We start from the raw sequence: 25,955 nt of genomic DNA, 5'->3' as shown, positions 1-25,955 counted from the left end.
GAAGGTCAATGACTGACCTGAGAAGGTAAAACTGGGTATCATTGGATTCGTCTCTTCCCAAAGAATCTTTTTGGTCTTTACCGCTAAGCTCTATCTCCAACAGGAACGAAATGGCGCGGGGGGTGGCAACCCCCCCCCCCCATGTGCGTTCTAGGATGGGAAAATGGCATGTGCGGGCGAGGGTTAATATAAATGAATTTCAATCCCATTTGCAACATCAGGCTGTGTTCAAACTAAATCGGAGGAACATAAAATGGTGATCACTCTCAACTCTCAAGTCTGAATTTCGAAATATACCTACAAAGCATTTTACCGAAATTGAGAGACAAGGGCGCACACAAGAGGAGGGGGGGGGGGTACACGGGCCCGTGCCCCCCCCCCATTCGAAAGGGGGCCATCTCAAATGGTTCTCAAATGGGCCCCTACTCTTAAGACCGCCGAAGACTGTCTAAAATGAGCTAAAATGGCGACTAAAAAGACCAGGAAAGCCATCTCGGGCCCCGGCAGGCCCAAATGAGGCCATACAATGTCCAGCGCAGTCAAGGGGAAGGTGATATATGTGAAATTTCAACAACCTTCAAAAGGTCCCAAAGCGCCTCCAACTGGCGTCAAAGGGCCCTCAGAATGCCTTAAAGGGCCCTCAGAAGGGCTAGAAGGCCCTCAGTTGGCCGTAAAGGGCCCTCAGGTGGCGTCAAAGACCCCTCAGATGGCGTCAAAGGGCCCTCAAAAGGCCTGAAAGAACCCTCAGCCGACATCAAACGGCCCTCAGAAGGTCTTAAAAGGCGTCAATGGGCCCAGTGCCGGCGTCAAACGCCCCCAAAAGTGTCCAAGGGCCCTTAGCTGGCGTCAGAGGGCCCCCAGCTGGTGTCAAAGGGCCCCTAGCTGGTGTCAGAGGGCCCTCAACTGGCGTCAAAGGGCCCTAAGCTAGCGTCAAATGGCCCTCCGAAGACCTCAAAGGGCCCTCAGCTGGGTCAAAGGGTCCTCAGAAGGCCTTGAAGAGCGTCAAAGGACCATGAGATGGCGCCAAACGGCCCTCCGAAGGCCTCAAAGGGCCCTTAACTGGCGTCAGAGGTCCCCCAGCTGGTGTCAGAGGGCTCTCAGATGACGTCGAAGGGTCCTCAGCTGGTGTCAAACGGCCCTCAGAGGGCCTCAAAGGGCCCTCGGCTGGCGTCAAAGGGTTCTTAAAGGCCTCAAAGGGCCCTCAGATGGCGTCGAAGGACCCTCAGCAGGCCTCAAAGGGCCCTCAACTGACGTCAAACGGCCCTCCGAAGGTCTCAAAGGGCCCATAGTTGGTGTCAGAGGGCCCCCAGCAGGTGTCAGAGGGCCCTCAGCTGACATCAAATGGCCCTCAGCTGACGTCAAACGGCCCTCAGAATGCCTCAAAGGGCCCTCGGATCTTCGGGCCCTTTGAGGGCTTCTTCGTTGTGACAGTGCTGCTTTGTCGGTGAGGTGCGCGGTCGCCGTGGGTCCCTCGCTCGCCGCCGGGACAGCGAAAGGTGGGTGATCGGGGCCGGCGTCGGCCGTACGTGCCCTGGTACGGGCTTCCTGAATATCTGTTACGACTGTTACCTACTAGGAAAGTGGGCATGCGCCTGAAAATTGTGTCCTTGTAGTTTGTGGTAGGGGAGAGTGGGGAAAGATGCCCAGGGTTTTACTATGTCATATATTATTCGAAAATGACGATCAGAAAGCAAAAACTTGGAGTTTAAACGGAAGCCGACATCATTTTTCTCCAAAAATATCACACTTCCGTGCCTGAAATATGATAACTTTTTTTTGCTATTAAGCATTTTCCTGAAGAAGTGAAAGGGGGCATCTTACCCCACAGGGTGGGAAAGACGCCCCCTGGCGTTGGGGAAGATGCCCCCTGCACTATAAGTGGCATAAATGGGCACGTGAATCGCCTGAACGAATCAGTAGTCCCTTCGAGACTGCAGTAGACACCAAACGTCATCGTAAGGGCCCTCAAAAGCAGTCGTAAGGGGCTTTAGAGGTCATCGTTAGGGCCATCATAGTCCAGCGTGGCCAAACAAGCCTCCGTGGTGGCGTTCGGAGACCACTGTGGGGCCCTTATAGGTCTTCATGATGCTTGAGGGCCCTCGAGCCCATCGTGGGGACCTCAGATGTCAGCGCGGCCCGTGGAGCCAACGTGGGAGCCCTCAAAGGATGTCGTGAGGGGCCCTGGAGCCAATAATGGGGCCCACAGAGGCCGTCGTGAAGGCTCTCAGAGTCAGATGCCGCCCAAAAAGTCGCCGTGTGTGCCGAGACACCGGCATGGGGAGCACCCGACCGTGCTGGACTATCAATAGTCCCAGATCGGCTTTTGTCTCTCATCACAAGTATGTAATAAATGATTTGACGGGCTGCTTGAAGGACAGCCTACGGATTTAGGGGGGCGTCTTTCCCCATCAGGACAGGGGGCATCTTACCCCAAGGTACCGAATCAACATTAAATCAGTACAATTTGTTAGCCATAAAACTACACCCTGAAACAAACTGTTAGGGACACAGTACACGCATGTTAATGTATCACGACTATAGCAAGGGACTCAAAAATTATCTACCCTCTTTGATATTTACAATGTTTTGACACCAAAATATTTTTTGAAAGCAGCAAATAAAAAACATGCAATCACCAGCCAGCCGTTGTCCAACTGAGCTTCGCAAATTTTTGTGCAGTTAACAAGGCAGGCTTCCGCTTTACGCTAAGAACATTAATTTCCAGGTTCCATTCTTTGTTTCGCCGCTAGAGGGGGTGGGGCGTCTTTCCCACCCTGGGCATCTTACCCCACTCTCCCCTATAAAAGTGAGAACAGTTAAATCTCTGGTCTGTGATCTCGCTACGAATCATTGTAATGATTTTTCATGTCTATGTGGCTAAATAAATATGTGAATTGACAAAGGAGGTGCTGCCCCGCTCATACAGATCTGGGCTTACCCGACGACCCGTGACTAGCCTCCGCTTCTAGCTAGCCAGTAGCCGGGGTCGGTCGGCCGGCTGGCAGTCAGGCGCTACCCGGGCTGATTTTTGAGGGCCTTGCATTCACGCTTGTTAATCGAATATTTTACGTGATTGTTAAGATGGTGATTACTAATCACTGAATCGTATTTGAATGAAACATGCTGCGTAAACAAAAATAGAACAATCAATGCTTTGAAAAGTAAACGGGTAATGAAGCAATTGTTTTATCATGTATCGACAAAAGCCAACTTTCAAGTCAAACGAAATATAATCGCGTTGGGGAACTTTTTCGGCTGGGGCCTGGGGCCCTTCGTCATGGGGGGGGGGGCAGTTTGTGTTGGGATATTGTGACCGCGGACCGGCCGTGTGGGGCCGTGGAACAGGATGGGTCGGCGGCCCGGCCGTCCGGCCGGCGAGCCGCCTGACCGCCGCGCGGTCACCGCGCATGCGCTCTGTGCCGTGGTTATATAAGGGCGCGACCGTGACCGTACTGGGTCAGTCGGCGGGTCGCCGTGTCCGTGCTTGGTCTTCGGTCGCTGGAAGCACAATACACCGTGTCGTGGTATATGCAGCTTTACTTGGCCCTAACATATTTTGGCGCGGTCGGTAGGACCAATAACGTAAATGGGCTGCATATGAGTTTTTAAGAAAGAAGATTGCGGTGAGAGTTCTGTGACGGCCTACGCAAGCTCACGGTGGAAAAGGTGGACGGAGCCGGTGAGTAGAGACTTTGGGTGGTGAGAGGCTCTCTCCAGTAGAGTTCAGTATAACAAACTATGGATTTATCTACCATTTTCCTTTCAAGAGCTTCGAAATTTAGTGGAGAGTCGGGGGAAGTGTGGCAGAAATGGTTCTGCCGATTCGAAGCTCAGACGGCGAGCATGAAAGCCGGGGACCGGCTGGCGGCTATGGTGGGTCTTTTGGACGGAGTCGCACTGGACACATTCGCGTCACTCACCGAAGAGTCACGGAAGTACTACGGCAGGGTGGTTGAAGCACTGAAAAGTCGATTCGGTCGGCAAATAAGCACGTTGCAGGCTCATGCCGAACTCAACCGAGTTTGCCAATCACCTTCGGAGTCTGTTGAAGACTTCTCAGCCAGGATCAGAGAGCTGAGTGGGCTAGCCCAGCCGGCTCTGCCCAGCGACCACAGCGCTATGGAGGGATTCCAGTGCGGTCGATTCATCTGTGGCCTCCGTGACACGCAATTGCAAGAGAGGTTAATCAGCCAAAACGTATCCACACTGACTGACACGGTACGCGTTAGTAAAGAATTCGAGGAGACGAGGAAGACGATCAAGGCAGTGCGAAATCATGAGATCGACGTCATCGGGGCGGTCCGCCCGGTCGGGGGTGAAGCAACCGCGGGTCAAGCAGAAAAGACTGTGACGGACAACAACCGGCTCACAGCCATCGAAGATCATATTCGCGGGCTACACGAGTCGATATCGGCCATCACAATGGCGCCGAAGACGACACCTGATGCGAGTAAGTCTCGCCGACTTCCCCGGTGCTACCGCTGCGAGCAGCCGGGTCATTTTCAGCGAGACTGCCCCGAGCGTAGCCGTGGTTCACCTAGCGTCAGATGCTTCGGCTGTGGAGAATTGGGTCACCTCAAGCGACACTGCCCCATTTCATTGCCGTCGACAAGGGATGGGCGCGCGCTGCCGCTCTGCTTATGTTGCGGGCAGCAGGGCCACTAGATGGCGGGGTGCCAATACTTCCAGGGTGGCAGCACTGGCGGAGGCCACTCCGAGACAAGAGCTGCTGATCCCCGGCGGGGCGCCGGTGCGCATCAGGAAAACTGAACCGGACTGGAGCCGTGGGACAGGTCCCAGTCCTCTCGAAAGCGTCCCCACTCACGGCGTCGGCCGTTCGGGTCGTCATTCACGGCGCTCCGACATGGGCGCTGGTGGACACTGGTGCCGACTTCACCATGATGCGAAGAGGATTTTATGAGGGGAACCCAGCACTCAGAGCAATCCGGCTCAGCCCGAGCGCGCGCAATGCTATCGGAGCGGGAGGTACCTCCCTCCAGGTAGTTGGTGAGTTGGAAAACCTCGCATTATGCATTGATGGAGTCAGCTTCCGATGCCCGGTAGTGACCGTGGCAGACGACCTCGTGTACGACGTGATACTAGGTCGCGACTTCACGTGCATGCATCGCACGGTCATCGACGACGACGCTGGCTCATTCAAGATTGGAACCATGAGCGTTCCCCTGCCGAGCCGGGAGCAGGTTCGACCAAGACGTGCGCGAGTGCGATTACTGTCGAACGTCGTCATTCCGGCACGGTCAGAGAGCGTGGTAGCCGGTAAGCTGGAGAGAGTGGACGGCGTGCAGAGTGATGAAATGGGTGCAGCCGGGATATTCGAGCCATCAACCGTAGCGGAGCGGGAGGGACTCCTGACTCCAAGGGCTCTGGTCGTTGCAGACGACGACGGGTGCGTCTCGATCATTTTGACAAATGTTGGGTCTGAAGAAGTCCGTGTTCTCAGAGGCAGTGACCTAGGGACATTTTATGATGCTACAAACGAGAAGGACTGCGAGTACAAGTTGTGCCTGGCTGCAGACGGAGGCGTCGAGGACAGTGATGATGATGACGTTGATGATGTGAGCTGCAGAACAGAAAGGCGTCAGAATACGACGGTGACAGAAGTACTTGATGTGGACGGATCTGACTTCTCAGCGGAAGGAAAGGAGAAGCTCAGAACCATTCTCAGCGAATATGCAGACATCTTCAGTCAGTATGCGGGTGATATCGGCAAGACAGATTTGCTCGAACACCACATCGACACAGGGGAGGAGGCTCCCGTGAAGCAGAGACCACGGCGGGTACCAGTTAAACTCCGCGAGCAAGTCGAGATGCAGAAGACGCAGATGATGAAAGATGGAATAATTGAAGAGAGTACAAGTCCTTGGTGCTCCCCAGTCGTCCTGGCCAGAAAGAAAGATGGAAGTTTCCGCTTCTGCGTCGATCTCCGCGCGATCAACAGCCGAACTCGCGGATGTGCGCATCCTCTGCCGAGGGTCGACGAGGCGTTGGATACCCTTGCGGGGGCAACGTGGTACACGACGCTCGACATGGCGACCGGTTACTGGCAGGTCCCGCTGGCCACAGAGGACCGGGAAAAGACGGCGTTCTCCACGGGCAAAGGACTCCATCAGTTCAGGGTGATGGCCATGGGTCTCAAAAATGCTGGAGCCACATTCCAGCGACTCATGGAACTGGTGCTTGCGAGTCTGGACTCGAAACGCTGTTTAGTCTACCTTGATGACATCATCATATCAAGCAGATCCGAGGACGAGCACATCGCAACGCTCCGTGATGTCTTCAAGCGAGTGAGGTCGGCGAAGCTGAAGCTCAAACCAGAAAAGTGCCGCCTCGCAAAGCGCGAAGTTACGTTCCTCGGTCACCGGGTCGCAAAGGAGGGACTCCTACCGGACCCACATAATATCCAGAAGATACTCGACTGGGCTCCACCGAAGACGGAAGATGGCATGAAAAGCTTCCTCGGATTGTGCGGATATTACAGCCGTTTTGTCCCACAATACATGGATCTCACGAAGCCGCTGAGGGAAGCCAAGGTGGTGGGTGACCACCTGACGTGGACGCCGGAAGCTGAAGCAGCTTTTGAGAGTCTGAAGCAGGCGCTGACTGCACCTCCAGTGTTAGCCCTCCCTACGTTCCGTGGTACATTCGTCTTGTACACGGATGCATCCGACTCTGCAGTCGGTTCAGTGCTCGCGGAGCGGGTGGGTGACACGGAGAGAGTCATCGCCTACGACAGTAAGGTGCTGACAAAGCAACAGCGCAGATGGCCAACATATGATAAAGAACTCTGGGCCATCGTTCACGCCATCCGGCGATTCAACCAGTACACAGTTGGAGCAGAATTCGAAGTCGTGACCGATCACAAACCACTCACGGGTGTACCGGAGTCCATCAATGTGGAACGTGACGGGACGGGAAGACGTGGCCGGTGGGCCATCGAGCTGAGCTCTTACCAGTTCCGGGTGGTTGTCCGGCCGGGCCGTGATCACGGCAATGCCGATGCGATGTCCCGGCAGCGACCAGTCAACGGCAATATCTGGACGGGCAAGCGCAGCAAGTCTTATCCCGCCGAAGCCGGTCAAGCACCCGTGCATACCGCAGCTACAAGAGCCCAAGAACCTGCTTCTGGTGGAGAGGAGGAATGTGTGGGGAAGACTCGAGGCGCAGCAGAACTTGACCAAGTCTGCGCAATGCCTACTGCGCCACCTAGTGCGAAGGGTGACCAGGCGGGACGCCTAGTCACTGAAGCACCAGGACAATCGGAGTTGCAGACGGCGCAACAAGAGGACGAGGTCCTCAGCGTCATGCGGAACGCCTGTCTGGGCAGTCGGGAACCACCGCCCGATCACCCTCTCGCCGAGTGGGAGCTACTGCGTGGGAGCTGGACGCAGCTCGAAGTGCGGGAGGGCGTTCTCGGCATGAGGACGAAGTGGGGCTTCCGGGCCCTGGTCCCCGATTCGATGCGATCAAGGATCATGACGCTCGCCCATGACCATCCGACGTCCGCACACTTGGGACGGAGTCGAACAACGGAAAGAGTGCGACAGCGCTTCCTCTGGCCCGGCATGTTCGCGGACATCCGTCGGTACTGCAGCACGTGTGACCTTTGCCAACGGCGCCATCGCCCTGCACCGAAGAAACGGGCTCCTCTGGTGACGGAGGTCACGAGTCAACCATTCCGCAGAATTGCGATTGACATCACTGAGATGCCGGTGTCGGAGAATGGCAACCGATATGCAGTAGTCATCATGGACTATTTTTCTAAATACGTCCGAGTGTACCCAGTCAGACGGCAGGATGCCGAAACCGTAACCACGGTGCTGTTGGATTGGGTTTACGACATGGGGGTGCCAGACAGGATTCACTCGGACCAAGGAGGCCAATTTGAGTCTGCATTGTTCCAGTGCATGTGCAAGCGACTGGGCATCCAGAAAACGCGTACAACGCCCTATCACCCTGAGAGTGATGGTATGGTAGAGCGTTTTATGAGAACACTCAAGGACATGGTCGCCAAATACGTTGACCCTCAAGGAGCGAACTGGGACGCTGACATCAAGGCGTACTGCATGGCCTACAACACCTCTGTGCACAGCGTCACCGGATATTCCCCGTTCTTTCTGCTGCACGGATTCCACCCGAAAACGCCACTCGATGCGGTCATCAACCCTCCGGATCGGGCGGTAAATATCCGGTGCTACCTTGAAGACCGTCTCAAGGCCATTTCAGAGGCTTATCAGACGACTATCAGGAAAACCCGGGCCAGTGCTACGGAGGCTGCGACCCGATTCAACCAGCGCGCGAGCGGAAAAGGGTTCGAGGCTGGTGACCGGGTATGGATTCGGGATAATAGGGTCTCGGTTGGCGGGAAGCCGAAGCTGGGACTGTACTACAAAGGCCCGGGCACCATCATCGGCCGCCTTGGAGGAGAGAGAGGAGTAACGTACCTCGTCCGTGACGACAAGGGCAAGGAAAAGGCTCTGCACTTCAACCAGCTAAAGCCAGCTGTGGAACGGGAGTCCCACAAACAGGAAACGTCTGGAAGCACCCGGAGGGACGACGCATCGGACACAGCCACAGAAACGCGTCCCACAGAGGTGAAAAAATGTGCCAACTCTCCAACCGGTGTTGGAGACAGAGTCTCTCATAAAAGGAAGGTGGTCGGAGACACAACCACTTTCAGTTTACCTATTCTCCTTTCTCGTTGTTGCTTCTAAGTTCTTTACATTTTTCTCTCATGCACGCAAAAATTTCAGATATATTGAATCTTACTTCATCACGAGAACTTCATAGCACTATCCATTGGCTGCTCCGGAGACACCGGAGACAAAAGGTGGCAAGAAGGTGATGACTCAGAGCCGGCCGCCGAATCCATAAAGACGATTCTCTTTGACGCTTGCCGCTAAACTAGACCTTACGGCTGTCTCCGGAGACACGGAAAAATTTCAGTAGCGAAAACGTTAGCACGAATCTTGCGCACTTGTGACAACGCGGCGCAGCTTCTGAAAATGCCGTTGGGATCGTTGGGATAGAAGCGAGGGTAATGTGTTTGAAGCGACGGTAGATACCTACCAGTTGAATCTACAAGGTAAGAGGAAATAGTGGAGTTTTAAAGCACAAGTATATTATATATTGTAGAAAATCCATTGTGCCATTGATGTCAGTGGCGCAGCCAGGGGGGGGTCAGAGGGTCAGCTGACCCCCCCGAAATTTCTGTCAGGGGCCCGCTCGAGAGAGAGAGAGAGAGAGAGAGAGAGAGAGAGAGAGAGAGAGAGAGAGAGAGAGAGAGGGAGGAGAGAGGTCCTAATCTAACCGGACGAGAGAACTGGCCCGGGCCCCTTGGGTGGATGGGGCCCGGGCCCCCTGGGTGCATGGGGCCCGGGCCCCCCGTGGATGGGGCCCGGGCCCCCCGTGGATGGGTCCGGGCCCCCGGGAGAACGGGACCCGGGCCCCGGGTGGACGGGGCCCGGACCCCCGGTTGGATGGGGCCCGGGCCCCCGGGAGAACTGGCTCGGGCCCCTGGGAGAACGGGCCCGGACTCCCTGGGTGGAGGGGCCCGGGCCCCCGTGGATGGGTCCGGCCCACGGGAGAACGGGCCCCGGGTGGACGGGGCCCGGACCCCCGGTTGGATGGGGCCCCGGCCCCCGGGAGAAAAGGCCCGGGCCTCCCGGAGAACGGGCCCGGGCCCCCGGGAGAACTGGCCCGGGCCCCTGGGAGAGCGGGCCCGGGCCCCCTGGGTGGATGGGGCCCGGGCCCCCGTGGATGGGTCCGGCCCCCGTGGATGGGTCCGGGGCCCGGGAGAACGGGGCCCGGAACCCCGGTTGGATGGGGCCCGGGCCCCGGGTGGACGGGGCCCGGACCCCCGGGTGGCCCCCGGGAGAACGGGGCCCGGGCCCCCGGATTGATGGGACCCGGGTCCCCTGGTAGACGGGGCCCGGAGCCCCGGGTGGACGGGACCCGGAGCCCAAGGTGAACGTGGCCCGGGCCCCCATATGGATAGGGCCCGCGCCCCCTTGTGGATAGGGCCCGGGTCCGCGGTTGAATGGGGCCCGCTAGGGTGACCCGCTTGCTCCGCAACGCGAATAAGGTGTATTTTCGATCGGTGGGCGTTTGGTTGGTCTTGTGTCCGTGGGCTATGTATCCATTCCGGTCGATTGCTTTTTGACGGCTATGCATTTTGGTTTGGGAAAAAATATCCATCGAATCGAGGTGCTGGTGTCTGATGAGCATGCGTTCTACTATAGAACATGTCATGTGTAGTTTATAACAAAGGCTGACGAAGGTTATTGAAAAATGAAAGCCATCGATGAGTTACTATGTAGAGGTTTGAAACATTTATATTTTTAAGAATACTGCTGCTCGTCATGCAAAAGCGATGGTTGGATTTTGGACAAAATTGAATGCTCTTTCCAAATATGCCATTTTCATTTGTCAAACGTACCAGGTTATGCAGTAAAACCTGTGTAATTAAGTAAGTCATTAACAAATACCATTTTCTCCAGCGATTTGTTCCACCTTGTTTTTGATCAATTAGCTTTTCACAATTTTTCCATGCGAGGCTGTGCATTTCTTTTGCCAACAGGCGTTGTTAGAACCCTCTCCGTCAAACAGTCACCCGAAAATAGCATTAAGTCCCAAATCTGTCCGAAACGTCAATTTTCCAGCATAAGTGCCCTCACGGGTGCACGTGGCGCGTGCCATCCCTGCACCGCACACCATTCGATAGCCTGTTCGATTCTCTACAGTCTACACGATACTGTGTTCCCCGTGCCGATCGGACCCACGGTTACCGAGATACTGCACGGGGATCGGACCAGTGTCGGGCAAATTTAGCCAATTTCGCACGATTTTGCAAGCCGATTTATACATGTACTGTAAAGTCTATGACGCGAATTTGCACTTTTTAAGCACGCGCCATGTGCTCGCTATCGATCCGATCGAGCTGAGACCCTCAAAGGCACGTTGCCCATCCTTGATCTATAAATCGTGAAAATTTCAGCGCACTAGGCGCAACGGTCTGGCCTGTACACCGCGCTAAGTAACACCATGCCGGGACCTTGATAGCAGACAGAATCTACGTCACCACATCACCACACCACAACAAACCCGGCCCAAGGCAATACATGTCCCATATGAGCGCGTTAATCCTCGTCGGCACAGGCCATTCCAGCCACTTTGCGTCCTTCGACGGCACAAGGGGGAGGTTGGTACGACCCCCGCGTTTGGCCCATGATCGAGCTAGAGCTTCGCGGAAAAAAACGAACGTGTTGCCCGTGACGAGAGTAAGCCGATGATACTCAATTTTAAGGTTCTTGGTCATTGGTTGACCTTCCAGGTCAGGTCCATGACCCCAAAAATCGGGAAAATCGGGACCTGTTAGAACGTCGTAAAGTGTGGCTGCTATAGGGTTTTTCGGGGTGCTGATCACGAATAGTTATCATGTTAGTTTTGATCACAGATGATGTCTTTATGCATTTAGGTCAGGTCGGGTCAGGTCAGGTCAGGTCAACCAGTAGGGGTCCTGCCGGGTATTTGTAGTACCTACGTGTCAGCCGCCTCTAGCAGCTTCGTAACATGTTACGAAGGCACCAAAACTACTTCGTGAATATTCAAATGGTTGCTAAATTCGAATTCAGCTCCAAAAACTAGCCTAGAAACATGTATAATTCGAAAAAGTACCGAGGTCATCATAGGTCAATGACCTGACCTGACCTTCAGGTGACCTTGACACCCACTCTAATGCATGGGAGCAGCATCAACTCACATGTTTGAACGCTTGAAACCACGAAAAGACTGCAAACGCGCGGCTAATGCGAGTCGGCATACCGACGCCGAATCGTAATTCTGGCCAAACATGGTCTCAGTAGGTCACATGTGAAAGGTCATTTGAGTCAGGGTCATGCAATTTCTAGGGTAGGTGTAAAACTGATCAACGCGAGGGTACTGAAAGTGTTGTCGCGATCGGCCGCTTTTTACGCGAGTTATTCACGAAAACCCTTAGGGGGTTGCATCATACCCTTCCCCTGTGCCGGCGAGGGTTAAAACTTCTTGTGATCGAATTTACGTAATGAAGAAGGATAAAGGCACAATCTTCTACAGCAGCCAATAGATGACTTAGACAGGCACATGGGACTACTTAAATATTGTCTGATAGAAGCAGGCAACAGCTCCGTTAGCATATATGCTATGCATATTGCGGAAGGGGCACATTTCGGCCTCGAAAGATACGAATTCGTACCTCATAGTAACATATTTCTGTCATGGTCAATTCGCGTAGAAATTGAACACCGGGTGATTACCGAGCTATTGTTCTATCAAAATTTTCCGATTCAAACTCGCTCAGGGTTATCGTATAGGTAAAGGGGGCCCGCTCAGCAGAATGCGTATGAAATATGGAAAGATTCTGAAAAATGGTTGGGGGCCCGCACACTAGGGGGCCCGCTTTGGAGGCGATGACCCCCCCGAAACCAAATCCTGGCTGCGCCACTGATTGATGTTTATTGGCTAATGCAGAAACGATCGTTTTTCTTTCATTTGTTTTATATTCCATAGGCGGCGGAACGGGGGGGGCACCGGGGCACCGTGCCCCCCCTTGAATTCTGCAAGGGGGGCACCAATAGCAAGGTGCCCCCCCCTTAAATTTGATGTAGTACCAGGGGCGGATTCGGGAAAACTCCAAGGGGAGGGTCATGAATCGAAGTGGTGCCCCTACCTATGCCCAAAATTAAAACCTCAACGGATTTCGGTCACTTAATTCTGGTGGTGCCCTATTTTCAGTTTTTTCTTTATTTTTGATTAGTCATGTGATGACTGGTGCCCCTGCTAGGCCGCTGGTGCCCCTGGAAAGACTGTGGTACCTACCTACCCTGCCCCCTGACAAGCCTACGGTGGGCCCTGACATGACTTAGGTGCCCATGGGCCCTGACAGGCCCGTGGTGCCCCTGACAGGCCTGTGGTGTCCTTGCTAGGCCTGTGGTGTCCCTGGGCCTTAGCAGGTTTGTGGTGCCCCTGTTAGAACGCAGGTGCCCTTGACAGGTTTGTGGTGCCTCTGGCAATCCTAAATTGCCAACGACAGGCTTGTGGTGCCCTTGACAGGCCCATGGTGCCCTTGCGAGGCCGGTGGTTCCCCTGCGAAGCCGATAGTGTCCCTGACAGGCCTCTGGTGCCCCTGGCAGGTCTGTGGTGCCCCTGGAAGACCTGTAGTGCTTTTTCTAGGCCGATGGTGCTCCTGACAGGCCTGTGGTGCCACTGAGAGGCCCGTGGTGCCCCGGCTAGGCCTTGGGCACCCCTGGCGGGCCTGTGGTGCCCCTGTCGGCTGTCAGGCCTGTGGTGCTCCTGGCAGGCATGTGGTGACCCCAGGCCCTAAGTCATGACCCATGTTACCTCCACCCTGGGATTCGCCACTGATTAGTACTGCGATGGCTTCTTGGGAATTATACATGTAGGATAAATGGAATTTATCAAACGACAATAAGAAAGAGACAAACACATTGGTACTTGAGGATCAGCGTATACGGGCACGGGCAGGGGTGTAATTTTCCTAAAATGATTGTGGGTGCCCAGCTGTAGGGGCGCCCGGCGCCAGGCCGTTTTGGGGCGCGATAGATATTCTTTATGTGGGAGCCTAAATTAACACCGAATTTGATAACATTGCTAGCCGAATGGCGCTTCAAGTGACGTGTCTGACTAAGCAAATACACGCTTAAAAGTGGACACTGACCGGAAGGACGTAAAAAATATGTAGAGAGGCGCCATCCAGTAGGAGGGGCACCAAATGTGGAGGCGCCAGACGGTTACGACTTACGAGGGCGCCGTGAGACGATGAAAAGGGCGCCATTCTCTTAGGAGGGCGCCGAGTGATTGAAAACGCTATGTGGTCCAGGGGCGCTAAGAGGCCAGAAGGGCGCCGCACAGTCAGTAGTGCTACGTTGGTGGGGACGTGGGGGCACCAGATGGTTACTAGGGCGCCTTGAGATCATGAAAAGGGCGCCATTCTCGTAATAGGGTGCCGAGTGATTGAAAACGCTATATGTGGTTCAGGGGCGCTGAGAGGCCAGAAGGGCGCCGTTAGACCATGAGAATGGCGCGGTGCTGTCAAAAGTGCGCCATTCTCCCAGAAGGGCGCCGAGTGATTAAAAACGCTATAATCCATGAACGCGAGACGGTCAGGAGGACGCCGTTAGAGCATGCGAAGGGCACCGTGCTCTCGAAAGGACGCTTGCAGCCTTGTAAAAAACTTGTGGGTGCTTTTTCATCATTGTGGGGGCATAATTCAGGATTGTGGGTGCATATGCCCCCACAAAGAGATATAAAATTACACCCCTGCATTGGGGGGTGAACTGCCATTTTCGTTTAGTTTAAAAAAAATAATAGAAAATAAAAAATCATCGTGTCAGGGCTGTGACGAAAAATAAGTGGCCTAAATCCGATGAGAAAACAGGATTTGGGGGTACCCTAGGTTTGGCTCCTTGAGCCATGGTGCCCCCCCTTGTCTCAAATCGTTCCGCCGCCTATGTTATATTCCCATGGTTAACAGTTCAGAATTTAGGTCTGAGTGACTGAACTGAAGCATGACTGCATGTAAAGTTGGTGCAATACATTTATTGCTTTGTTATATCTACATATACTTTAAAAGGAAATATAAAGATAATGCTATCCCAAACATCATATTTGAACAGGTTGTGTATGGATTGTAAATCCTCTATACTAGCAATCATTTACCTACATCTAAATATTTTACAATTAAATTGCTGAAATAAAATTCCTGTCACTTAGGCAATCTTGCTGCTTTGATGACAGATGAAGACAGCACAAGGAGCTCTAGCAGCACATTTGCTTATATCAGGTTGAGCTATGAGCAAAACAATTACCTTTTCTCCTTAAAAACTAAATTTATTCACAACTTAAGAAGCAGGCTGAAATGATCAGACAACCTGAAGTGATGTCTGTTGTTGATTGTACTTCCATTCTTTGAATTTTTTAAGGATTCAAAATAAATTAAGTCATTAGTAGGTAAGGTATTCATAAATCATATGTTTGTAATTTATAAGGCTTGATGTTTGGACTTCAGAAAGTCTCTTGTCTTATAGCATCAGCCCATGTGATGCCTAAAACTTGTGTCTATGTACCTACTCATTTCACAATAAAAATGGTTTGATATTTGCAGATTATAGTGAAGAGCCTCAATGCAGGCTAACAACAAGCATTTGCCTATAGTATGGGGACTATTCCTGACCTTTCTGTTGGAGATGAGGAGCAAATGCTGCAAAGTCATCATTTTGCAAATAGGAAGGTATTCAATCTTGGTGGTTAAAGAGGCACCCATCTGGCACTTTTCAGGTAAGGTCAGGGAGCAGTTTACATAACTATGTGCGTGCATCTCAATGATTGAAACAACCAAAGCCTGACATTGGTGCTTTTTATTGTAATAATGCTATTTTCATTTTGGTTTATTTTCATACCAGCATCTTCATGGCAGATTCAGCATTTATTTATAATTGTGTTTGTCAATTTTGCTTTAAAATAGTAGGGATATGCGATATGACGTTCTCATTATCTATGCTAAGTTCATTTGAGTAACCAATTCAATCTCTTTCATTTCTTCATTTCTCTACCCCCTGCCAACGGTGGCCATGGCCATGGCGGCTGATGGCCTCGGGCCGGCAGCAGCGCCACCTGCTTTGAAAATCGGACCCCGAAGGACGCCCGGCCCGGCCCGGCCCGGCCGGCGGACCGGGCGACCGGACGGCGGGGGAGGGAGGGGGAAGGGGTCCCGACGACGGCAGCATTGAAATAGACTAACAAAATTCTTAAGAAACACTTTATCTCGAATATTCGGGAGACATTTTAAGGCAGGCGTGACGTTATTCAAATAAGACTCGCTTTTTATTGGAGAATCGGTAGGCAATAGGCATTTGCACGTTACTCATTCATTACCCTTCTGTTTTGAAATAATAACCGGTCATTATGACCATAATTACGGTATTAGCCTGCTTTGTCTGTCTTGGGTGTACACCAAAATGTTGGAAGCCTAGCTAGTAGCTAACGTAAATTTCTTCTTAATTCCAACGATTTGTTTGAACAATAGTCCTTTCAAAAGCTGACACTTGCGTCCGGCTTTGAACTAGTTTAAAATATAAACATTCAGATTTCATAAGTATTACTGATGCAACAAAATAAGTTAAACATTTTCATTACCTTGCCTATATGTAGATGAAACAGAGCAGCCGCCAACACCCACGTCCAGCCGATCTCCTCACAGCCTCCACACTGCTGCCCATTGCCCAAGGACCGACCGTAACATCTGTGTGCCATAAAATGGAACAACGGCGTCTTTCATCAGGCGGACCCCAATACGGACGCCACGCGGATCGTCCGTAATCGAACGCTTGGTACAGGGCCACTGTCGCATGGCTTAGTTCGATTTTGTCTGGTCTGATACAAGTTCTACAAGCATTGGCAAAACATCGGTGCAATAGCTATGAGCTCATGTCTCGATTTAAGGATGAGGGTGAAAGCCAGTAGGGAAATCCCAAGTGCAGTAATAAGTACAAATATACACTTCGCATTTTTGCTCGAGACATTCGTGACAGCTAAGTTTCAAATGCTGGCAACATATCAACACTGCCAGTCTTCCAGTGGGTATTGGTGGGCCCAGATGGCAGAAATATATATTTTGACGGTATTAAAGGTGACACGCTACCCAAAAAGCAGCCCTGAATTCAAAAACCTTACCTACATTTCCACTTTTTAATGTTTTTTTTTTGTGCTTTTGAAAATACTCCACCTTTCTTCTACCGAAACTTGGTTGTCTTTCATAGCTAAAAAAAAGCTGGAAAGGTTGAATAGATAAAGGCTTTTCGTGTAACAGTTTTCGATTTCTCTGGAGACAGAGTCAGTATGCTAGTTCATTCAGTTGGAGACAGCCTAGACATTTTTTTCACCTCTGGCGTCCCAGGAAGCAGACGGGGTCCGAGGAGACTGGACCGGATCCACTGGCGTTGTACTACCTCTGCCGGCGGGCCCGAGATCAGGTGGGGAATGGGGGTACATCTGTGCGGGGCGCGTATGTGACCAGGTCTGGCAGAGTGTCGCTCCCCCCAGATCGTTTTCAATCCTAGGCCTCGGATGCTCTCGATGTGCATCACCAGTGTCTGAATCAGTTTGTATTTCCGGTCGCGTTCCGGTCGCGTAGTGTGTCGCGTTTCTTTGTTACTTGACCAAGTGGAAACGTTTCTTTTATGGGGGGAGGAGTGTTGGGATATTGTGACCGCGGACCGGCCGTGTGGGGCCGTGGAACAGGATGGGTCGGCGGCCCGGCCGTCCGGCCGGCGAGCCGCCTGACCGCCGCGCGGTCACCGCGCATGCGCTCTGTGCCGTGGTTATATAAGGGCGCGACCGTGACCGTACTGGGTCAGTCGGCGGGTCGCCGTGTCCGTGCTTGGTCTTCGGTCGCTGGAAGCACAATACACCGTGTCGTGGTATATGCAGCTTTACTTGGCCCTAACATTTGAAGGTCATGCCCCCCCCCCCGTTCAAAAATCCTGTGTGCGCGCCTATTGAGAGATATGCACCATCTATGCTCCTTGGAAGCGCCCCTATCCTCATTGAATGTCGCCCCCATCACCAAGTGCACCCCCATCTTAAAAGCAAAAGTTACACCCCTGATAACACTTATTGTCTTTGATGTCCATATCAAACCCAGCACCGTATTTAACTCTGATTTCCTCCCTTTCCACAGGCGACGCCACGCTGTCCCGTCACAAGGGTATCGCCATCAACGACCTGAACCTGCACGTGAAGGTCGCCACCTCGCCGACCGGAGAGACGTGGCGCGGAAAGTGGCAGGGTAACGACATCTGCGCCAAGATCCTGGCGCTGCGCGAGTGCACGCCGCGCGTCAGCCGTGACTTCAACGACGAGTTCCCCCGGCTCAGGTAAGGACGCGTGAGTTTCTGAGTTCCGACGAGCTCAGGTGGGTCGCCTGGGACCCGGCTTCCCCCGGCTCAGGTAGGGACGTGAGTTTCTGAGCTCCCAGCTGCTCTGACGGAATCCGCTCTCCGTGGGATTTGAGTTCTCCCGGGCCGTTTTGGTGATGGTGCTGTGAATAGGTTGACTCAAGTTGGATGGATGTAATGAGAAAGAGCTGGGACAGATTGCGATGAAAGCTATTGAGGTTTGTAAAACTGGATGATGTAATGCTTGGCCGGATGTGATGGCTGAAATTAACCGTGATAAGCGATAAAAATTGGATGGTATGATGGTGCCGTCACCTTGTTCCGTTGTTTGTCAGGATTTTCTCCCACCCGAACATCCAGCCGGTGCTGGGCTGCTCCAACTCGCCGCCCAGTCTGGTGGTGGTCAGCCAGTTCCAGGAGCACGGCAGTCTGTACGACGTGCTGCACCGCGGCTCCGGCGTGGTCGTCGACACGGCGCAGGCGCTGCGCTTCGCGCTGGACGTGGCGCGCGGCATGTGCTTCCTGCACCGGCTCGAGAAGAACGTGCCCAACTACCACCTCAGCAGCCGACACGTCGTGGTACGTGGCAGTGGTATCGTGTTCATGTGCAATGCATAGTTTCATCCATAGATAACATGAATCTATGTTATGATCTAATCTATTAATCTACATGAATTCGTGTTATCTGTGTTTCATCCTTTGTGTAAAATGACCAAATTGTGAGTCTTACTTATCTCGTCAATTTCTCTTGTTGAGCATATTTCCACCCAGACTATTGCAAGGTGGTACACAGTACTTAGCTGTTTTAAGGGTGCGTTTCACGCGTAACGCTATGAGAAACGTTTTTCGTAAATATCTAGAGCATCGTTGCTTCGATTGCCTTTGTTTTTGGATATGTTATGAATGACGTTAACCTCGTCATCACAGTGTGGTTACCGTTGTTCTGCAATCTACATATACTGAGCAATTTAGACAAACATATTACAAAATCAAAATTTCAAACGAATAGAACTCAATAACGGATTGTCGTACGACTGTGATGTTTGCAGTTTTGGACTGACGAAGTCAAGGAAAACATTTCCTAGCAAGCCTTTTTTCAAATGTTGTACTATGTTTTGCATGATACAATTTTCATCTTGCAGTGCATTGCATGAAAGCCATGACAACAATTTCAAAAATGTGGCTGCTAGGAATCATAAAGACATCGATTCTCTACACAATCCTGTCGAGTGAATCATCATTGCATGCATCACTATGCAGTTCTATTCATTTGAAAGTCATTGCACAGCTAGTTCATAAAATCGCCGAGAGATGTCTCTGGCTGTATGGCCCGCGCGTTTCGACGGTCCCCTCGGCCCGTCACTCAGCGGCGTTTGTTGACACAGTGTCACACCCATTAGTTACGGCGCTCCACTGGCGTTCGGCCGCCGTCGAGGTGCTCTGAACTAGAGTTGCAAAATTTCCCTACCGCACTACCGGCATGCCGGTAATTTTTCACTACCGCAGGTTTTTTCGTGGTATCTGGCATATCTTGCCGGTAGCATGCCGGTATTTTTGATTTTGCACAAAAATAATATCAGCATATGATTCAAACTTTGGACACTAAGAGGCTATTGAATTGTAATAAGTTGGACAATGGGTGGCTGCTGGGTGGGGCGGTTACTGAAATTGCCAAAATGTGGCATCTCATGTACCTAGGGGTAAGCCAGAATCAAGAATGCAGGTTTTTTAGTATGCCGGTAATTTGGCGGTTTTTTTTGCTTGGGGCGTGGTAGCATGCCGGTATCCCAGAAAATGTTTGTGGGGCGGGGCGGTGCCGGTAGCAGCCCATTGGGAAAACTTTGCAACTCTACTCTGAACCCTCCCTGCTAAGTTTCGCCGTGACCAGACGGGTCGGAGACTCATCCCACGATCTATCCATGAGCGGCGCCCAGCCAGGCGTCTCCTATCGCGCGCCTCTCACTCTTGATCGGGAGTACGCCGGGAAGAGCTTGTGAAAAACTAACAAGTTTGAAAGATGTCACAAGTTTGTGTGAGTGGTATTACGAACAGCGAACAGGTATATTTTTACAATAGGTATTTGACCTGACCTGGGCAGTCCGTAGCCCGTATTTGACCGGACCGTACTGAACATAGCCGTAGACCGTACTGACATAGACCGTACTGACCGTACTGACCAGTCCGTACTGAACATAAATAACGAAAATAACCAGCAATGCCTACAAATTCCATGGAGACATAGACCCTGAGTGACGTGAGACCAAATATCAGTTCGACTGACTCAAAACCCTCGCCCTGGCAGTGTATTTTTCATACCACTCCCCCGGCGTTTCGAAACTAAGCGTCGTAGCTCGCTTCGCAACAAAGAGTCGATGCAGTCGATTGCTCTCAACGATGATTGAGGATTATCAAATGACAGATGTGACGTATAATAGTGCCAGATGTGACTTATAATAGTGCATGTATGGCATAAACTTTGGAATTCATTTTAAAAGGGGATGCGTTTGCGTTGCTTGCGTTGCTTGCGTTTTTATCCCCTTTTAACCCGCGCGGGGCTGGGGTCTCCAGCCGAACGCGCGGGGCTGGGGGGGGGGGGTAAATTTTACCCCCCCTGTTATCTCCCGAACTAATGGTCCGATTTGGAAAATTCAAACGCCAATCGAAAGCTCTCATCACGAACTACTAAAAACATGTACTTAATTTAAATTCTGAGGTCAAGGTCAAGGTCAGGTCAAGGGTACAAATTGCAAGTTTCTACAGTATCGGCCTTGCACCGTAGTTGCCGAAGAATGGAGTCATGGACTGAGACTGATCGCCCAAAACGTGTTCTTAGGCTACCAAGACAATATTCGTTGCATACAATATCATTCAGAGGTCAAGGTCAAGGTCAGGTCAGGTCAGGTCACCAAAAAACAAAATATAGAAAAGGGCATGTGCGACACATGTTTTATGGGTCATTTTACTCATAGCATTCAATAGGCACACTCAATAAGTGATATGGACCACCTCTGGATGAATTTCAGGTCGAGGTCAGGTCAAGGTCAGGTCAAGTGAGGTCAAATTTTGAAGTTGGTTGTTAAGGCCTAAAAAGGTGTCTATCTGATGCAGTTTTTCACGGCGAATCGAATGGTGCTATTTTTGTTTCCGTACGAGGTCTAGAACTTCCAAAAAAGTCATTTTTCAAAAAAATTGTGTGTCGTGACGTCATAAAATTTTGAATAACTCCCACATTTTTGAACCAATTCTTCTAAAATTTGGTATGTAGGTGCACATAGACCACTTCTCTGACATATTCCGGTTTTTTCGATAGACTCAAAATTTTGGATTTTATAATGATTTTTCCAAAAAAGTCAGTTTTTTGAAAAAAATTAGGCCAAAATCCAAAATTTTCAAAAAACCGAGATAGCCATTTGATAAACAAAGTGAAATTACGTATAACCTTTTTTCTTACGTCTTGATTCCTTTAAAAATGAAGATGTTAGCGGCGTTTGAACTTTTGCCGTTTTTGAGGCGAAAATGGCGAACATGACGTCACTAAAACGTCAATTTCTCAAAAATTTTCCGACGGCTTTCGCTCAAATTTTCAGGGAACGTGTCAAATTGATGTAAGAAAAGGTACTGAAAGTTTGGCGGCGCTGCGCGCCGCTGTTTTTGAGATATCGCAAAAATTCGCGAGGGGGGGTAAAATTTACCCCCCAGCCCCGCGCGGGTTAAAATGAATTCCAAAGTTTAGGCCATACATGCACTATTATACGTGTTCTCAACGAGTACCTACTCGCGATTGGTGGTAGATTTTCTACCCTTATTCAATATTTGATCCAGTTATGGCAGGTCAAAGGTCAAATTTCGGGGAAAGCTGCAATTATCCATTTTTTTTTAGCCAATATTGGCGACTCTATGAAAGATAGCGACATGAAACCTTCATGGCCGTGTTTTTCAACGAATTAGCAACAAAATGATGTATAATTGATTGAATTTCAGTCAGAATGTCTCTAGAGATAGTTTTTCACGTATCACTTTTGAAGCAATAAAGCTAGGCAAAAACTGCATAATAGCAATTAGCAGCAGCGTAGTCCTCTCGTAATTTCGCCTCGTAGCATATATGTGTTGACTTCGAAAGGTCAAGGTCAAAGATTGACCTCGGATCACATAACCTTAACCCTCGCCGGCCGAGGGGGGGGGGGCGGGTGCCGCCCCCCCCATAGGGTTTTTTCACGATAGCTCCAAACACGCTGGCGATAGAGAGCTGAAACTTGGCATACCTGACCTTTGATCCAAGCCGCATCTTTTGACACCAACCGCATTTTTGGGTCAGGTCAGGTCACTGACCTATGACGTCATAAGTGAACCTCTGCACGGTCTTCAGATGTCGCAACTTCGCAACGCCCTCACTGCCAGAGGAGATGTCACAGGGAAATGAAACTTGCAGGATCTAGTATCCATTATGAGTCCCACAACTTGTATATCTCGGATTTTTCCTAAAGGTCATATGAGGTCAGGTCATTTTCGTGACCTCACCATTATAAGTCAATGGGGAAAAATGAAAACTGCTATTCTGGCGCCGGGAACGATCTCCAACTATCTCAAGCACACAGAATCGTGATTTAATGCACTCCTTGCAAGGTTAGATGCGTCACTTGCAATGTTGACCTTGCGTGACGTCATTTATGACGTCATCAAGGTCAAATTAGTTTTTCGTCAATAACTCTTGATCAAATTGAGCTAGCGAGTCCGGGAAGGCACCAATGGACTCAGGAAGGCCTGCCGAATCGAATGATATGCGACATGACCTCTTTCGACCAACTTCGTGACCTGGGGGTGCTGACCTGACCTTGACCTGAGGTCAACACCCCAAGTTGACCTGACCCGGACAAAAAGTATATCATTCGACGCGCCTGAGCGAGGCGAACACGATGCTGCCAAAATCGGCGCTCTGCGGCCGTTTTTTGCGAAGTTATTCACCAAAAACTGAACCGTACCTTGGGGCACTTGACCTGACCTCAGAGGTCACCGGTTGACCTAGGACCTTAAAATCGGGTACCAATCTCTGCGTCTCGTAACGGCGCACACGCTCGTTTTTTCCGCGACGCGCTAGCTCCACCAGGGGCGAAACGGCGAGGGGGGGGGTCGTACCCGCCCCCCCCCCCCCTCGGCCGGCGCGTATGTAGAAAACCAATAGGTCCGGCGAGGGTTAAGACGCACACTGGCGGGGCTATTCCCCCCCCCCCCGTATCTCCGAAACTATTGGACGGATTCGCAAAACTCAAACGGCGTTCGATAGCCCTGTTGCCTTGAGAAGATTAATTTATTTGACCTCAGGGTCACTGATGACGTCACAGGTCAGGTCAAAGTTAAAAATTTTCACCGTTCACGGGCCTTCTAGACAATGCGTTATAACATTGATTAAAAGGCATTTTATCGAAAATCATCGATAAAGCGTTGGTTGCCTAGTACAGATGTTGCTAAAAGACGTCACTGATACCAGGTCAGGTAGCCTAGAGGTCAGGTCACCAAGGGTCAACACATGACCCCAACTTTACTAGGGCCGTGTGATGCATGTTTTGTGGCTTATTTTTCATTTCCAACTCAATGGTTTTGGTTACACAGCCATGAGGGACGGTTTAGGTTACTTTCTGGTGGAGGTTAGGTCAAGGTCTGGTAAAAGGTCAAATTTCGAAGTTGATACTTTTGCATAAAAAGGGTGCCTACCTATTTCGATGTACCTCATTACGGGGAATCCAATCGGTCGTAAAACGTCCTCAATTTTGCGACCGATACCCCCGAACCCGATTACGACACGCTGACGAAGTTTTGTGATACAATTCGAAAACTCCGACCCGAACGATTTCTTGGGGGATTTAAGTCCGGATGAACTTAAAAGATTCCGAGACATACAAGTTGTAGCTCCCAATGGCCTTATTACATCGTGCACTGCAACTTTCAAAGGACTCGGGCATCTACTGTAGCTCTGAAGCGGTGACAAAATTGCAAAAAAAAAAAATGTTTATAAAGCATATTCTTCTGTGCCTTCTGATGCGATAGTCCGACACTATACAGTGTAGGTAGCTCATGCTGATATAGCTCATGCAATAACCCGAGTTTCGAGCATCTAGGATATACCTGAACTGGGTGACCTAAACTTCTGAGACCGGGGTTCCACAATTTCACACGCGATTAGAAATTGATGTATGACAAGCTATGCCAAGTTTCGCGGCGCTTTTACGGGCAAAAATTGCAAGTTTGACCAAAAACGTCCCACTTCCCCAAGCGAGGATTAATGAAGCTAACATTAAGAATGTGACTGAAGCTGCTTTCCTGTACCTCATTCTGTTAGCCTTTACATTTTTCCGGTCTTTCCCTATCCGTGTGTGTGGGCGCGGGTTCGGCCCAATGTGGTTCGACTGAAAACATGACATCTAGTCCTTTCCGCCCGGCCTGACCGGCGCGGCGGACCCGTGCCAATCCTCCCGAACTCGCGGGGCGCGGATGGGGAGGAGCGGCCCGGCAGTCCAACCCCTCTGCGCTAACAGATGGATGGACAGGGGAAATGTGATACTTGTCCTATAACAACAAACCGGCGTTCAGCGCTAGGGCCATCTACTGGTCTAGAAACGTATCTCTATGTCGGCAAGATCCTCGCCAGGTGGTGTAAAGGTCGCGTGAAACGCACCCTTAAGTACCTACCTACGTACGGGAGCGCTATTACGCACCAGAGCTCTGCTGGTCGAATTCGACCTCTGCAGAGGTCTGCAGAGGTCGAATTCCTACGCATTTTTAACATCTAGTTCTAGTGCATCAAGGACAGAAAATGATGTCCTCTGCACAGAGATGTAATGTTTTCGTTCAGTCGCGCTTGATCACTTCTCACTTCTCTCCGTCAAAGACGAGATAGGTTCCCCGTCGAGAGAAGTCGGACGTGGTTGTTATCTCAACAAACATTGTTCATCGTACGTGAGTCATTGCCCCGCTTGGCATCATTCCCAGGCTGTGAGCACTGAAGCTGTGCGTTGCCATCTGGCTGCCCACGTGGAATATGTTTTCTCCCATCAGCATCATATAACGATAATTTTGGCCTATCAACTCGAACCCACACCTTAGTGTCGCAGTACGGGTTCTGACTGTGCGCCCGCCGCTCTTTCTTCCTCAGATTGACCAGGATATGACGGCTCTGCTGAACATGGCAGACGCCGAGTTCAGTTTCCAGAACAAGGGCAAGATCTACCACCCGCAGTGGTACGCACCTGAAGGTAAGGCGATGAGCTCGGCCTGGCAGCTGCATACACTTATTACATGCGTCGGCGTTTCAGTTCGATACACTGTTGCTGGATCAGGTTATCCCAGTACCGTCCGAGGATATATTTTTATTTTCCTTAGTTTTTCGTTCGATAATTTACTCTCTAGGACACTGCAATGACGATTATTTTCAGCGCTGGTCGTTATATTTGGCCATGACCGGTCACAATAGCCCCGTTTACATAGGGATTGTTGCAAGCTTATATCTCCGCCCGTTATGTTGCAAGAGATGCCAGTGGTGCTTTGCAATTTACAAAATTATTCCCTCTAAATATGCAAAGAAGTTATCCTAAAAGTATGTAAATACGGCATCGAAATTATCGCAAAATAAATGAGCTAGAACCTCGTCGAAAATGCTATGTAAACGCGACTCACATTAGGTTGATAACCGTTCAACATCGTCAACTTGATCCGTTCAACACCGTCCCAGCCCGGAGCCGCTTCTCTTCATGAACATCGTGTAACTCCACCCCGCCCTGTCTTCCATCCGGCAGCGCTGCTGAAGAGTCCGTCGCAGATCAACCGGCACGCGGCCGACATGTGGAGTTTCGCCGTGCTGCTCTGGGAGATGGCCACCCGAGACGTGCCGTTCGCCGAGTACTCCGCCATGGAAATTGGTGGGTTCCAGTGGGATTGGTGGATGGGGTTTGATGGGAAAGGTTGGTGTGTTGAGGTAACGTAGATAGATAT

General features: G+C 51.1%; 1 protein-coding gene across 2 annotated transcripts in view; it reads left to right on the top strand.

Annotated features, from left to right (window-relative positions):
* LOC122389450 (integrin-linked protein kinase homolog pat-4-like) overlaps positions 1-25,955 on the top strand; it is a 32,942-nt gene that overhangs the window by 5,208 nt on the left and 1,779 nt on the right. For both annotated transcript variants that reach the window (XM_043381534.1, XM_043381546.1), the window contains exons 6-9: positions 17,756-17,951; positions 18,308-18,551; positions 25,120-25,219; positions 25,760-25,882. In XM_043381534.1, coding sequence (XP_043237469.1) covers positions 17,756-17,951; positions 18,308-18,551; positions 25,120-25,219; positions 25,760-25,882 — 663 coding nt within the window. The remainder of the gene's footprint in view (positions 1-17,755; positions 17,952-18,307; positions 18,552-25,119; positions 25,220-25,759; positions 25,883-25,955) is intronic.

The sequence above is a fragment of the Amphibalanus amphitrite genome, unplaced genomic scaffold (genome assembly GCF_019059575.1).
Source record: "Amphibalanus amphitrite isolate SeventyFive unplaced genomic scaffold, NRLGWU_Aamphi_draft 000019F_arrow, whole genome shotgun sequence".
Lineage (NCBI taxonomy): Eukaryota > Metazoa > Arthropoda > Thecostraca > Balanomorpha > Balanidae > Amphibalanus > Amphibalanus amphitrite.
Note: the sequence above shows the minus strand (reverse complement) of the source record. Positions and strands in the feature narration are given on the sequence as shown.